Genomic DNA, 17,013 nt, shown 5'->3' on the forward strand with positions numbered 1-17,013 from the left:
GATTTTACGAGGTTGCAAGACATCCCTAGTCCCACTATCTGTCCAACATAGACATTTCTTATTTTTTTGCTTCTTTATTTTATTTATAATATAGTAAAAAGTGTGTGTGTGTGTGTGTGTGTGTGTGTGTGTGTGAGAGAGTGAGTGTTTGTGTGTGTGTAAATTCCAATAGAAGTAAAAATAAGTTAATATTAGTAAAATAAAGTTAATAAAATGTATGTACTTGCTTATTGATTGTTTTATTTTATATAAAATGGAAATATAATATTTATTTTTATAATATTCTATATGGTTAATGATCTTAAAAGCCCTTTGATGTAAGGCATATGCTTTTTTATATTTCTATTCATTGTGTGTGTGTGTGTGTGTGTGTGTGTGTGTGTGTGTGTGTGTGTGTGTGTGTGTGTGTGTGTGTGTGTGTGTGTGTGTGTGTGTGTGTGTTGTGTGTGGTATTTGCTTCAGTGTGATAGATAGACAGACAGACAGACAGACAGACAGACAGGATAGATAGATAGATAGATAGATAGATAGATAGATAGATAGATAGATAGATAGATAGATAGATAGATAGATCATAGATAGATAGATCATAGATAGATAGATAGATAGAACATGAATATAAACAAAACATAAATATGCCTTACATCGAACGAAGGGCTTTTAAGATCATAAATTATAGAGTATTATAAAAATAAATACTACTTTTTATATAAAATATATATCAATAAGTAATCAAGTAAATGCATTTTATTAACTATTTATTTTTTTAAACATTTTTTAACTTATAATAACTTAAATTAAATGTATAATCTATAATTTTTTACTATATATATATATATATATATATATATATATATATATATATATATATATATATATATATATATATATGATATTTACTTGAATTATTTAATTATTTATATTATTTATATTTATTTTTATATTAAAAATATTGAAATATAAAAATGTAAGCATAAGCCTTTAAATCAACAAGCCTTTAAGGTCATGAAAAACATTAATTCAATCAAATGTGTCCTAACATTTTGACAAATTTAGATTGTATTCTAAAATCTTGAAGTTAAAAAAAGGCATTTATGGACATTTTTATTTGTCAAATATCCACATATTATATACTATATTATATCTCATCATATTGCAGTTCTCCCTATGGGAGCTGGACAGTACAGGTCTTTATTTGCTTGCATTTGGGAATAAAAGGCTGTTTTACCTCCGTTTTTCAGTAGAAGCCAAAGTTGTTTAGTTGCAGTGTGAGGAAGGTAAAGTTTCACACTGGCTCCTTGTTCTGAGCGCTGGTGGAAGTGTGTCTGATGAATCGTGCAGGGACTTCAGATCGTCTGACACGATGTGCTGCTGCCTTTTTGATTCATTATGCAGGCATATGCTAATCCTTGCTAGGCTAATTCAAACACAACCTTCAGACCCCATCCACCTCAAGGGGCCGGCGTATTAAACAGTCAACGTGCGTAACAACTCTGACGCAAACCTTGACTGACAGGCCCTTCGCTCCCCTCGTCACCCCCGCTGACAGGAAGTGTAGATGAATTTAACTGAATCAGGTGTGTTATTTTGTGTTTGTTGTTTGAGGATCTGTGTGGGGGGATGGATATGAGGCGCGGGCTTTGAGGAAGAATTTGGTAGATTAAATAGGGTGATGAAAGTGAGCTGTGTGGCACTGCCAAAAACCCTACAATCACTCTATCCTCCCAGGGCTCGCAGTGAAAAAGCCAGATTCTCTTAGCGCTTTTCCTCTGCAACTGCAAAAAAGGCAGTGTATCATAAATCAACAGTGTTTGGTTCCTCATCAAAATGTTGCCCATGAAGTATTCAGGCTCTGATTTCCTGAATGTGTGCACTTGAAACAGCGTCTGTCATCTTTTGACATGCGAGAAGCCATTAAGTATTAATGTAGTTAAGTAAGCAGTTAATTGTCAAGTGCCACTGAATGTGTTTTATCCCTGCCTGCTTTTAGATCTCAGGGCTCAATAGTAAAAAAAAGCCATAGGAGCTGTGTGAGAGAGTTTCAGATCAGCTGACTCAATGGTCACTATCGGGGCGAGTGTATGTCTTGTATACGTGTGATTTGTTGGTCATGTACATGTGTTTTAACTTAACTCCTCTTAAACATTTGGATTTCATTTGGATTAAAAGTTCATGCATTGATCTGTTAATGCTAATATGACATTTTAACTTTCATTTTGTTGCTCAATAAGTATGAAATATTGTGTCTGTGTGTGTGTGTGTGTGTGTGTGTGTGTGTGTGTGTGTGTGTGTGTGTGTGTGTGTGTGTGTGTGTGTGTGTGTGTGTGTGTGTGTGTGTGTACCATTCCAAAGTTTGGGGTTGGTAAGATTTTGAAAGAATTATTTTATGATGACTACAAGGCTACGGTTATTTGATAAAAATACAGTAAACTCAGTAATATTGTGAAATATTATTATAATTTCTGTTTTTTCTGTTTTTATTATATTTTTATTATTTATTAGAGATTTTATAATTTTGTGAATATAATTTTGTGGGAATTATAAAATTTTTCAGGATTCTTTGTTGATTAAAAAGCTTAAAAAAACAACAACATAAAAACTGAATTTATTTGGAATCAAAATATTTTGTAACATTTTTAATTATTTTCACTTTTGAACAATTTAATGCATCCGTGCTGAATAAACAAATTAATTTCTTTAAAAAAAATCTTATTGACCTCAAACTTTGGATAGGTATACTAGATGTCTATATATATTTTATTTGCTATAATTTTTTAATTAGTTTTAAATTGAATAATTTGAATAAATTAAAATGTAATTTGTCCATTTACATGTATATTTTGTTTGCTATTGGATATTTTATATTTTTATTGATTAATATATTTATATGTGTGTATTATATGTGTGTGTAGTCAGCAAGAATAGCAAAAAAAAAAAAAATAATTATTAATTATTGATATTGATATTTTTTAGTCCTGTTTAGCTTTAATACCACAGTCACCAGCAGTGACTGTTCATTTGTTGACCAAGGTTTTGTTTTAGTACTGATATCAAAATACCAGATGCTGAGATCGTACCAAAACCAAAAATTTGGTATCCATTATTATCCATTATTAATTCAACCCCATAACAATCATCTCTTCTTCATTCTGAGGGATGGTTTAAGATCCATGGCTGACTTCAGCCTACATAGATTTACAGCCTACATAAAACTACAACTTCAGTGCTGCATTGTTTGTGGCCTGAAATGCTTTTGAAATGAGTTCTTTACAGTAGACTTCTGTTAAATATGTTATTAGGAAGTCTGAAGTGCCATATTGAATGCACAGAACATACAGCAGTATTTTTTTTTTTTTGAAAAGAGTTGTTTTGTGGCCAATTTTAGCTGCAGTATAGACTCCGACTCTGTTTGCTGTTTACAGTGAGAGCTTGTATACTTTCAAAGCACTGAGCAATTTACCAAACACTTCAGCATTACAGTTTCTTTAGCGACAGGGTAAACAAACACAAAGATTTTCAAATCTGAATTGGCCTGTATTTGTTGTCTTGAAACTGTTAAATAACCCTCTCGGAAAAATACATCCTCTCGCCAGCGCCCTGAAATCTTGTTTGGCTTCTAAAAAAATTTTTTTTTCAAACATGCCATTGTCCCCCGGTACCAAAGTGAATATGGTCGATGTTGAATTATTAACGACTGAGGTAAAGTAAAGGTGTTTGGTTTCAGGTTGATGTCTGTATGTTTATAGGTTTTAAAAAGTTCAGAGCGGAAAGAAAAACACTCCACCAGAGAGAGGGTTTTTATCACGAGATAGACTTCAGCAGGAATTACCCACTTATTACATGGCTCCCGTTCTCCTGGTTTGGGGCAGATTTTCATCAGCACATTGTTGTATCCACTAAATGGTATTATATTGATACAAAACATGGCAATCTGTCTGTGATACGGATCTGCATGTGTTAGCCAAGCAGAATAAATAGCCTTTGAGACTAGAACAAACCTTCAAGGAGCGAGTCTCGGCTACACAAAGTGGATTCGGCTCTTGTAGTATTCATGAGATGATCTGGGGTTTTTTTGTCTTATGGATTTTCTCTTGCAGAATTCACCTTGAGTTTGAGCTTTGCACTTGAGAGGTTCTTCTACGTTTCCTTGACCAGCTTTGCAAGTTATCTCCACGTAAACAGCATAATTGTATAATTACACAGTACAGTGAGATGGCATGTTATTATGTGTGTCAATGAATGAGGTGAAAGATACCTTTGTTCAGAAGTACATTGTACAGTGAATGGTTCTAGCATAGACCTTGAGTTGATATAAACTGGCTGATCTGATGAGAAAATCAATGACAGAGCATCTGAGGGTGTAGAAAAGAGTTGGGAAATCAAAGAGTAGACTAATCTTTATATACATGTCTCTTTAAAAGTTTGGGGTTAATATGTTTTTTTATGTTTTGAAAGAAGTCTCTTATGCTCACAAGGCTGATTTTAATATATGAAAAAGCATACATTGTGATGGCAAAGCTGAACGTGAATAGCATTTATTTAAAATCAAATTTTTATATCTTAAGATTTTCTAGTAATATAAAATATTTCTATGTTGAAAAAATAAAAATGATGAATAAATGATGATTGACAGATCATTTATGAACATTCATGTGTGTGTGTATATATATATATACACGCACACACACACACAGTATGTATATAGTTATAATTTATTTACCTTTCCTCTTAGTTTTTTGTACTTTTTCTGCTTTTTCTTGCCATTTTTTGTGATGTGTTTGTTGTGTTTGTGTTAAGATTATTTCATTTTAAGTATATTTTTAATAATGTTCTTTAAATATTATAGAAATTAAATGGATTTAATATTATTCATATTTGAATATTAATAGTTATAAGAAAGTGATAATGATATATTTTTTGCGAGGAGCTGTTAAACAACCTCTCATTATTTATTGCCAATGTCTGTATGCCATGTGCAAAGGTGAAAACAAAACAAAGCTTTTGTTCATGAAAATTAATTACATTACATAAGGTTCACCCAAAGGCTTACTTACTAACTGATAGACATGTTATGTGCACGCTAACTGCATTGCATGGCAAATTTGTGCATTCTAGACAGCGCACAACAAAATGGAACAGAACACAACAATCAAAAGATGATTTAAACACTGATTTATTTTGAACATGATTGGCTGCTTTAACCACACAGCACTGACAGCAGAAAAAAAAATTGTGAGAGAGAGCTATTTTGTGCTTCCAGATTGATATACAGTAACTACTCTTTAGTCCCAAAGGGTTTGTCCACTTGTAGTCAGCCAGACCTTAAATCAACCTCTACATTACTTTTTGGAACGTCAAGCAAAAGAGCCATTTTTATTTCTGAGGACATGTCCATGTGCTCTTAGAGAGAGAAAAGCCATGTTTGAAGTGCTCAGATAATCTTTTTCCCTTTCAGAAAGGCTTTTCATCTTTGAATAGCCAATGATTAAAAGCAGAGGGAAAGAGAGTGAGAAATAGATGGAGCGATAGATGCAGAGTGAGAGTGAGGCGTATCTTTCTATTTTAGACGTTTCGCTCTGCTATCTCCAGGAACTAGGTTCTGTGTGTGAGTCCTGAATTGCGCTCGGGGAGCTCGGGTCCAGGTGTCAGCCGGGCTCACGTGGCTGTGTTGTCCTTGTTTTCGGTGGAGGGAGGGATTTTGAGGCAAGGCTGCTGACAAAGCTTTAATGAGTTCAATTAGACGAGTCTCAGTCTCTCATGTATGTCTGTGAACTAAGCTTAGAAAGATACAAAATAATGGAACTAACTAACATCATCATCACAAATATGATTAATATTTAATTCTTAAATGCAAAACATTAAATGGAAGTGTTGCCACTAGTATCAAAACTGATAGTCCCGCCCCTAAAGCTACGTCATTGATCAAGTCACTGTTGCTGTGACAGGCTGGTTGGGATGTGGGAATAAACTCCATCCTTGTTATCCCCGGATAACTTCCTGTGCAAATCTATTGCGTTGTCTGTCACATTTTCATTCCATGCATATATCTATGCAAGACGGTCTTTCTTTATTGCTCTATTTTCCAAGAAACTTGTCTCCATTTCCTGCTGTAGCTTTTGTTTTGATACTGAGGAGAGATGGCAGTGCTGTAGCGATTGCATTTTTATCAAAGAAACATCTCTCTCTCTCTCTTTCTCTTTCTCACTCTCCTGCCCCTCTCCCTCGTGCTCTTGTCTAATCCAGCTTGTGAATCACATGCCGTGACCAGGCGTGTGTGTGCGAGAGTGTTTGTGTGCATGGTGCCGACCCAAGAGAGCTTTTTCTCCGTTAATCATTCATTTTCCCGATCAATGTTTCCTCAGACCCTAAATAAACACCTCATTTATTTTTTAATCCCTAATATATATCTGTCACTGCTCTGTTCCACTTTGTCTTACTTTCCTGCCACATCCATTGCTCCAGTAAACATATCAAGTACTCTGTGTGTGATTATAATGTTTAAAAAGCTTTTGCTTGTGTGTGTGTGTGTGTTTGCGTGAGCATGAATTGTTTTTAAGTCTGAATGTTCCATTCTGTTTTAGGTGAGGTGTACAGGGACACACTTACTTGTGCACATTGATCACACCTCTGAGGTTTACTAGTCACATTTGAGACAATTATTATGCGACAAAAATAGCTAAAACATTCTATGTTGTGGAAATCTTATACATACTTTATATATGACTTGTCTGTGTATTGTTTTGAGGCTTATTGTGCACTTTACAGTTTGCATAAATACACACAAACTGTATTTCATAATCATGGACGTTATCAATTCAAGAGAAAATGTCTTTTCATATATAGTGAATGCATAAAAATGAACAGGTAAACAGGTATAGCGTTGGACAGTGGTGAGTTGAAATGACACGGTATGCTGGGGAAATGATAGCTGCATTTGTGTAATGTGTTTAACATTGCTGTTGAAAATGTGTTACTGATCAGGGAAGAAGGAGAGGCACTTATACCAATTGGCATCTCTCAGTAAGGTCACAACGAGCTGCTCATAGCACACTGACGACAAAAGATGTTCACAAACCGGCAACATTCAAGACCATTACTGAGGGCCCTTCAGCGATTGCCTTTTTATCAACAAATCATCTCTCGCTTGCTCTTCTCTTCTTCTTTTTGTGTCAAAATTCATCAAAATATATAATTAAATTGTAGATTAGTTCTGGCCGATATAACAAATATTCACAATGTGTTTAAAAAGTTTTTGCTGACAAAACAATGTAATTACACAACTGAATATCGGTTATTTTAATGCACTTTTTAATTGATCATTAAGTTTCCACGTCATGAGACTAATTTCGCAATCCCTCCTTCTATCGTGACAAGAACTAGTTTTAGAGTTGATAGATTCAAGATTTTAATTATTATGATTTATAATTTTATAATTTTACATTTTATATAAAGAATACTGTGATAAAATATTGTGTAAGGATGCATTAAATCAATAAAAAGTGACAGTATAGACATTTATAATGTTAAAAAAGCTTTTTATTTTAACTAAATGTTGAACTTTTGAACTTTCTATTCATCATAGAATCCAAAAAAATTATAATAAATCAATGTTTCCACAAAAATATTACACAGCACAAATGTTTCAACAATGGTAGTAATAAGAAAGGATTTCTGAAGAATCATGTGATACTCAAAACTGAAATAATAGCTGCTAAAAATTTAGCTTTCCCATCACAGAAATAAATAACTTTTTAAAATACGAAAATAGAAAACAGTTATTTTAAATTGTGTGTATATATATATATATAGAGAGAGAGAGAGAGAGAGAGAGAGAGAGAGAGAGAGAGAGAGAAAGTTTGCAAAAACAGATAACTTTGTTTTTAACAATTTTCAAAAATCATGTTTTTTCATTGTGCATTCCAATTAATCTCAAGCAAACTGCACTTGGGTTATTTTGACCAGGTTAAATAAAAAAATACAGCAAATGCCACAATAAAACACAGTTAAAACATGATAAAAGCGGAGTTATCTGTTTTTGCAAATAAACTCTTCATATTTTAAATTGTATTTATTTTGAATTCAATAAATGCAGCCTTATTGAGCACAAGAAACTTTCTTTCAAAACTTTAAATCTTTTGAATGCTAATGTATATATCAATATTTTTTGGTATGAATGTAGACATTTATTGGTATATCGCCCTGCCTAATGGCTTATTTCTCATCTTTTCTCCTCAGGTCAGTGACAGACCCCAGAGACGGCAAACGCGTGGCCCTCAAAAAGATGCCCAATGTCTTCCAAAACCTCGTCTCCTGCAAGAGGGTTTTCCGCGAGCTGAAGATGCTTTGTTTCTTCAAGCACGACAATGTGAGCTTTCCACCATCCCCTTCTGTTTTGTTTTTAATCAGTTAGTGTTACCTAACTCTCGCTATCTACGTGCTGTCCCCATGGTGCCATTAGCGGGAGCCTGGCTAGCTCTTGTTGTCCCTGGGCTGCTGGTGCCTGGGAAACGAATGTCATATGAAGGCTGGTGTCAGTGCCCACGTTTTCTGGCGTCAAAGCTGACCTCTGGCGCTCTGTCTTTGTTTCTCCACAGGTGCTGTCAGCTCTGGATATTCTGCAGCCTCCACACATCGACTACTTTGAGGAAATGTATCCTAAACAGAAAGCTAATCTACCAGGTGCTGTCAAATGAAGTGATTTTGATCCCAAAAAGATTGAATTTTTTTAAAATGTATCAAAAATAAACATTAACACTGATTTGATAATTAGAGGCTTTGGGTCAGATCATACACCCGATGCAAGGCGTGGCACAAGTGTTTTTGCTAGTTCAGCCCGACGCAGTTCACATTTTCCCGTTCTGCACCACGTTGTTTAAATAGCAAATGCATTTGTGTCCATTTGTGGGCTCAGGGGCATGCTGGTCTAAAAAAGAGGTGTGTTCAAGCACATTGTTGGCACATTTTGAGGAACTGAAAATAGACTGCGCCATAGACCAACTCAAACCTGGTCTAAAATGTGAATATTTTTTCTTTGTTATTTAAAGAGTGCGTTAGTAATATGCGTCTATTAGGCAGGTGCAAAACGCGCGTACACTTTGGTTATTACACACACAGGGATGCACAGCAGCACAAACATTTTTAAAAAATGAAAAATTACATTCCGATATGTAAATAGCAAACCCGCCATGGCGCGAGCGCAACAGGCTTTTAAAGGGAATGGGAAATGAGAGTCTGATTGGTTAATTGCACATTATGCCCAAAAAACACCCATTGCTCATTAAGAGAATAGGGACAACCCGTTTAGACCATGCGCCTGGTGCACTGTCCGTTTTCCCGTCATTAAACTACCAAAAGTGGATTCGGACACGCCCTGAGTGCACCTGCGCTGTGTGCTTTAGACCATGTGCTTAGATTGTTAAAATAGGGCCCTAAGTCTGAAATCTACAATGTGAGAATAATCTGAAGAACATCTGATGTCTGACATCTGACTGTCACAAATTTGCACGTTTGATTTTAAAATTAAAGATTTTTTTTTTTATATATATATAATTCATTTTTAAAGCTCCAGGTTAGACATACTTTTTGTAGGTCTAAACAATTTGACCAAAAACGTGAAAATGTGATTATATTACTATTACAATTTTTATTATATTGAAAAGATACTGAGATACTAAAATACCAGATCATGAGCGTGTATAAAAGAATACAGTGCCACAATTCACTCTAAAACACACATTGCCTATATTTATTTAATTAAATTGCAGCTTTTGCAATTTGGTAATCACTCCACGCCAGCTTGGATTTATTTCAGTTAATCATACAGTTAATCACACATATTTCTTTGTTTTACATTTTTCAGAATCCTCAGGCTTTCTGTTTATTTACAGGTTTAAATGGCATTTTAAATCCCAGATTTTCTTTGTGGTTTTTAGACCTTGAAAGCTTGGAGCTTGAAAACAATTTAAAAATTGTAAGTAGCAGTAGGAAACAATAGCTTGTAGATTTCAGAGCTTCTGCGTCGAAAGGGCATCTGAGGCCTTGTTTTAAAGTCTTAAATTGCTGCGCAAATGCTTTTTATGTGCCTTTTGTGGTTGCTAAAGTGGGATCAAGCTGAACATTATGTTTAGAGAGGTGATGGCTTGCCTCATGCTGTGCTTGAATGTTTTTGATGGCAAGGAATGATCCAGTGTACTTATGGGAACTAGTATGCCATTTACAGTATAGGCAAAACTGTTCTGTCTTGCTCTCTGATTATCACAGGTTAAAAGGGGTCTTCTTTTCTCCTCATTTTTCTTTCCATCGCCTAATGGTTTTGTTCTAAATATTAGTGGAATATTGGGTTGATGTTTCAGAAGGATTTCAGAAAAAGCTAACATGTTATTTTTAAGGCCATTTCTTTCCCCTGATATTTCCTAGATGTGGTCTGCAGGACGCTAAAGGCATCCCCAGCTTCTTAATTTGGTATGTAATTTAATCAGAGGAATTACATGCTTTCCCCATTTACTGCTCTTGCCCGGTCACCCGATACGCACTCTGTAAGCCACTTTTCTCACAGTAATTTTTCCATCAAATACCAAGAAGCTTTCTATGATTCGAACTGGACAGTCTTCCTCTTAAATTAGCTAGAATTTTAGGTCTTCAAAATCAGGAACAAAAAAGGCTTTTGTGTTAGTTAGCTGGGAGATTTATCCTGTGCTTTTGTATTTTTAGATATTTCTCATGCAGCGTGACTGCTGGCTGAGGTCTGGATTTGTTAGGAATCATCTAAAAGATGTATAACATTAGTAAACAATGCTGTGTGCAAGTAAATCCACTGAAGAAAGGGTGAACGTGCCAGGCAACATACATTATACATTTTTAACCCCCTACAGTGATTGATTTTTATGGCTATGAGAGTGCTTAGAGATGTAATGCACATTCAGTCATGCTTGCATTCCTCCATTTTGGCACCAGAATTAAAGGGGACATGTCCTAGGAAACAGGATTAATTTAACTTATATGCAAAAATAACATGAAAACTAAAGCTTCAGAATTGGTTGTATATGTAATCTTAACAGATGTGACACAGGACCATGAATAAACTAACATATGGTTGGTAGGTGAGTTTAGCCAATCTTGATAGGGGTCATTTATATAGAGAAACGCAAATAGTTGGTGGAAAAAGATCATGTATAAATTATGATCCAGTGTTGTTATAGTTAACAAAAACTAAAACTATTACAGCTTGTTTCCCTTAATTAAAATAAATCTCAAAGATAAAATATAAATATTAGAAGAACAACTTAAAAAAAAACCCACATAATAAGGAATGCCTTGCCTTGGCAACTAACTGAAATAAAAATTTTAAAAAGTTGAAATACTAAAATAGCTAAAAATCTAGTTAAATAGAAAAAGCGAAATAGAAATAAATAATACAAAAGCACTAAAAGCTAAAATTAAAATGAAACTAAAAATAAGAGGTAGAACTCTGAAATATTTTTAGATACTATAGTAGTATAAAAATAATACTATAATTTATTTCGCCCATCATAAACCGAAAGTTTCCTGCCTTTTTTTTTTTTTTTGTACATTTGTACACTACTTTTATATCCATTCTGCAGAGTTCCATAAATTTTACCCCTAAAATTATTGCAGAAGATTTGATTTTGGCTGTTTTGGAGAAAATAATATATTAAAAAAGTGCAATATGTCCCTTAAGAGGTCATCATTCTTTACAGTGTTGATGATGGCTAAAGTGCTAATAGTGTTTTCCATTACGTTTCCCAAGAGTCAGACTTCTACAGAAGCAGCATAATAAGAGATTGTAAACGCTTTTAAACACACACACAGGTGCAAAGGAACATTCATATTCTGTGTGATAATGTTCCCCCTCAGTGCCACTATCTTTGTTCTGCTTAACGTATTTATTTACTCAACCGATTAAACAAAGACTCATATCCTTCTGCTTTTACACAGCACAGTAAACCTTTGTGCTCTCATTTGAATGGATTAAGAAACAAAAACATCAATACATTCTTTGCGGTTGGCTCCTTGAGCCGTACATTTTGAAATGGTTAGACATGCAAAAATGTGTGTTCCTTGACATCTACACGTACCATTCACACATAAAGTTCATAAAAAAGCCATATTCCAGAGCCTGGTGATCTCACTGGTCCTCAGCAGACCTGTTTGGAAAGGTTATTTCATACAACACTGCCGCTGTGTATTCCAGCTAATTATATCTTTTGCTGAATGGCGTCTTTCTCAGTGACTGATGTGTGAACTGTGCGCAATGCTCCTTGTCATAATGGCTGTTATTTCTTCATCTGACTGCTCGACTGCTGTTTCATATATGCTGCATAAAATGTGTTGCCTGATGTAAAATTTATCTATTTTTGTTTTGAAACCAGTGGGAGTGTTGGCACTTTTTATAAAGGCCTAATAAATTACTTGTATGTTTGTTTTTAAAGAAAGCTTAACATTTAAGTGAAAAATAAAAGCATGTTTTCTCACATAAAATATTGCTGAGATAAAATATATCTATTTTTGTTGCCCAAAACATGACTCAAGTTTCAGAACATGCCAAATTGTGTTTTGGAACAGCTTGAAATTAGTAGTATGTGATCCTTAGTTGTTTTAGTGTAGGATGCCCATTTTTTTCTGTAACCTTTTAGAACATCGACAAGTGTAGAATACCTTGTATTATAAAACCTGTTCAGTTTTTGAAAGTTGTGTAGTGTATTACAGTCTTAAGGCAACATTAGCTGGGTTTCTGGGTTTATGCGAATAATGGGAGATAGAAATGCATTTTGCGAATAAATTCCTCTAAGCGCATCAAAAAAGTCATGTGACTTTGCGCTATGGGACGGTAAATCCTGACTAACCAGCAGACTGATCTTGTTCCACAGCATCTGAAATGTATGGTCATTCAATACTATTCAATACTAAAAATATCCAAAAATACCCTGAGTATAAATAACAATGAAATATAATCACTCAATATCTGTGATCGCTCTATTGAAATCAATTGGGAGTAGTCTAGAACTGTATTTGTGTGTTGTGCAGAGTTGCTGTCTTGGTAGAGTATTCTAAATTGGTCACTTATGAGGTTACGTGACCTTTAAAATGCCTATGTAGGCAACTCACTAGATTTTGGAACAGAACCCCTCTTGTTTATTTGGTTTTATGGTGCTTTCTAAGGGATGTTTTTGTTATGCTTGTGTTTACTTCTTACAGTTAAACTTAACTTGGTTTCTGTCAGTGTTTAGCTACATGAACTGGGTTTCCAACTTCTCAAATGTGATTTAGCTATGTATGCGAGAGCATACTTCCTTATATTTGCTCTGTATATACAGTATGCTGTATAAGTAGGTGTTTTTTGCCAGAGTACGTGTGGGTACACGTGTTCTCATGTACTTGTGTCATAACAGAATCCCCAGGGATGGGATGTGCTGGCTCTCCTCCATTGGAGCCTGCGCTCGCTTTTCTGGAACACAGTCCTGCAGGACGCGGTTAAACACACACAAATGCATTAGGGATGCGCATTTTGGTCGGCTCGAGAACTAAACAGATAAATCAGCAGAGTACTCTGGGTGGGACGGGGGGCGATGGAAAGAGTTCCATCTGTGCTTATTTTAATTGTATGTATGTGTAAGACAAACATCTTTGGCAGTTGCATCATGACTTTTTTAATCATGAGAATCATTTTTAGAGGCCATTATTGCGTTTTCATGATCTGAGTACTTGAGTACAGGTGCCCATTCCTAAAGTATTCCTTCAGTTGTAAGATTTTTTTTCCCAATTTGAACTTTTCTTTTTCATGCCCTGCCAACATTTTCTGGGGCCACACCTATAAAGGGTGTTTTTTAGCATCATAAACGTTTTTTTTTATAATATATATATATATATACACACACACACACACACACACACACACACACACACACACACACACACACAAAACATATTTACAGTTTTATTTTTAAAGATTTTTTTCTTTCAGACAAAAATGACAAATGTATTGTTGTTATTCATTCAAGATCATTTAAATGAATTATTTTGTGATGGAACCAGTGGCATTGTTGTTAATTTTCTTTAAAGACCTGTTTAGAGTTATATTAAAATGTATATTAAATATTACATATTGAATGTATATTATATTATATTATATTATATTATATTATATTATATTATATTATATTATATTATATTATATTATATTATATTATATTATATTATAGTTGCTAAGGAAAGATTGTCATTTAAATGATAAGTACAAACATTTATTTTTCTCCCACATAAAATATGTTGATAAACATAAAGTGTATCTATTTTTGTGACTTTAAAAAAACGAATAAACTCTAAATCATAAAATCCTAATAAATTTTAAATTTGATTAAAACTTCAATTATCCTATCAATTCTATTATTCTATTAAATTATTTTATTAAATTCTAAATTCTAAAAAAAAGCATGACATTAAATGAAAAATAAATGTTTTTCTTACATATAAAATATATTGCTGCAGATCAGCTGTGTGGTGGAGTGGCATTCTTGGCTGTGCAGGTAGTTTGATGATACGATCAGTAAAATATCTGAACTTCAAGCAGTGTTCACCACAACCTCTTTCACACTGAGGGCGCGTGCCCCCAGATGCTGTCTTAGCAGACTATTTATAGCTAGAACAGTTACTCTAGGCTTCTGTCAGTACCTGCCAAGCTATGCAGCCCTATCATGCATCTATTATTGAATAAACTCAGAATGTCAAGAGAAGCAACCTGCCGAGTTGTGTTCTGAACACAAGTCAAGCTTTTTAATGCATCTGTGACTTTCTTGTTTCATCTTCCTTGTCTTTGATACAGTTGTCACGAGGTTGCTAGTTTAAGAGGACGTGGATTTCTCTGTGGTATGTCTGAAAGAGGGCTTTTTAACCAGTGTCAACTCCCCTCAAGCCTATTTCAGATTGTTTGTCACCATGTTGTCTTCAGTTATGTAACAGCGGTTAGGTAGGTAGTGGTTAGGTGGTTCTGAGTTTTGTAGTTCTGGTGTAGGTGAGATATGTTAATAAAGGAGCAGTTCATGCAAAATGAGTTTTATTATGTGTTTTTCATTTTATTTTATTTAATGTTATATTTTATTGAATTGTTTCATTTTTAGCTTATCTTTTTACTTTATTGTTGATTTTATTTGTTATTATTTTAATATTTTATTTTACCTTATTTTAGCATTTATTTTATTATATCTTGTTTTTTATGTAATTTTATTTCATACATTTGTTTTATTTAGTTTTATCTTATTTTTCCTTTTTTATTTTATTTTAACCTATTGTTATTTATTTGATGTTAATATAAATTTTTTTATTTTTTTATTTTTTATTTTAGTGCTTTTTTATTTTTTTTTTTTTTATTTTTGTAAGTTTTTGTTTCCGTAATAATATATGAGTGTGTTCTGTGTATATTTATTATGTTTATATAAATACACATACATAGAGTATATATTTTGAAAATATATACATGTATTTACACGTATATATTTATATTAATATAACTTATATTTTATATAAATATATTTAATATGTAAACATAACATATTTTTCTTAAATGTGTTAATTTATATATACATAACAAATATACACAGTACACACTCGTATATTACGGAAACAAAAATTTTATTTTGGATGCGATTAATCATTTGACAGCACTAATTTCATTTAATTTAATTTTTTGTGGAGCATCTGAAGCAAATTTAGATGAGCCAGTAAGCATTTGTGTGGTATAATATAAAAGTGTTTTCCTGGGCATCATGCGGCGAGTGTTTTCTGGGCGCACATGCTGAAGGTGTGAGAAGCCTTATCTCAAATACAGATTGCTTTCATGATTACAGAATGAGTCATGTGTGCTTAAAGGACAAAGAAATCCGTGATTTATTGTTAATGCCAGTGACTGAACTGGCATGCTGCTTGCAATACACCTTTAAAGTGCATTTGGGATGTCTGTTTTTGTGTTCAGCTCTTCCTTCTATTCTTTTGAAGTCTTTATACTCATATTTGTTATGTTATACGATGCGCATGATGTTCAGAAATGACTCTTCAGAAGTATAAAATGTGATTTCACCTGCTGAACCAGTCACGTTTCTCTGTTGTTGTTGCTGAGGCAGGAAGTTCAGGATGTGGAAGATAAAAGGCTACAGTGGCCAATGGGCTGCCAGAAGCAAGGTGCGTTGGGTTTAATTACCGAAAAGACTGTAGCAGCAGAATTAGCAGATCCCCCCCCCCCCCCCTCAGGTTTCCGAGCAGGTCAATTAGCACCCAGCAAAGCTGTGAAATACGCTTCCCTCCGTCTGCATCTGGCAACGATTACACCTTGCTATTATGTGAGAGGACTTTGTGAAAGCCATGTTCAGTCCGACACATGGCTAAGCCCGCCTTTCTGTGTGTGCAATGTGTGTTTGTACCAATTCTCAAATCTATGAGCGTGTAGGCTAAGTGTGAGCTGTGTTTGTGTGTGTGTGTGCAGCATGTTTGTTGGTGGGCTTCTGTTTGTGTGTGTGTGTGGATATTCATATAGCATGTCTTAAAGCAGTAATATTGACAGGACTGTGGAATTAGATAGACATTTATATAGCTAGAAATGGTTCTTATTATCTTAAAGATACATATTGTGGCAGTTAATTTTTTTTCCTCAGAGTTCACTGAACTGCAGAACTGTCTGTTTCCTGTAAGACTTCCAAGTGTAAATAACTTTATCATAGGCTTTGCATAATACCTGCCATAGTTCATGTTTATCAGACAGGTGCTGAATACTGAAGAAGTGTTGATATGTAAAGGTTGGATACAGGCCTTTTTGTTTGTGATATGAAATATTCTTCTGATTTTAATGCACTAAAATCTTGTAATCTGATTTTAATGTGTGTGTATGAATGTACATGAAATTCCTTTAATAGATTTTTATTGTGTATATATATAGACTCAGATTCATGCATTTTCTATAGATTGTTTGAAAGATGTGTTATATACACTTTGCACAGACACACACAC

At 34.1% G+C, this 17,013-nt stretch overlaps 1 protein-coding gene across 1 annotated transcript in view; it reads left to right on the forward strand.

Moving 5' to 3' along the window:
* Positions 1-17,013, forward strand: part of nlk2 (nemo-like kinase, type 2) — a 65,719-nt gene that overhangs the window by 22,738 nt on the left and 25,968 nt on the right. Inside the window, exons 2-3 of the mRNA XM_042739713.1 lie at positions 8,236-8,365; positions 8,595-8,650. Coding sequence (XP_042595647.1) covers positions 8,236-8,365; positions 8,595-8,650 — 186 coding nt within the window. The remainder of the gene's footprint in view (positions 1-8,235; positions 8,366-8,594; positions 8,651-17,013) is intronic.

The sequence above is a fragment of the Cyprinus carpio genome, chromosome B15 (genome assembly GCF_018340385.1).
Source record: "Cyprinus carpio isolate SPL01 chromosome B15, ASM1834038v1, whole genome shotgun sequence".
Lineage (NCBI taxonomy): Eukaryota > Metazoa > Chordata > Actinopteri > Cypriniformes > Cyprinidae > Cyprinus > Cyprinus carpio.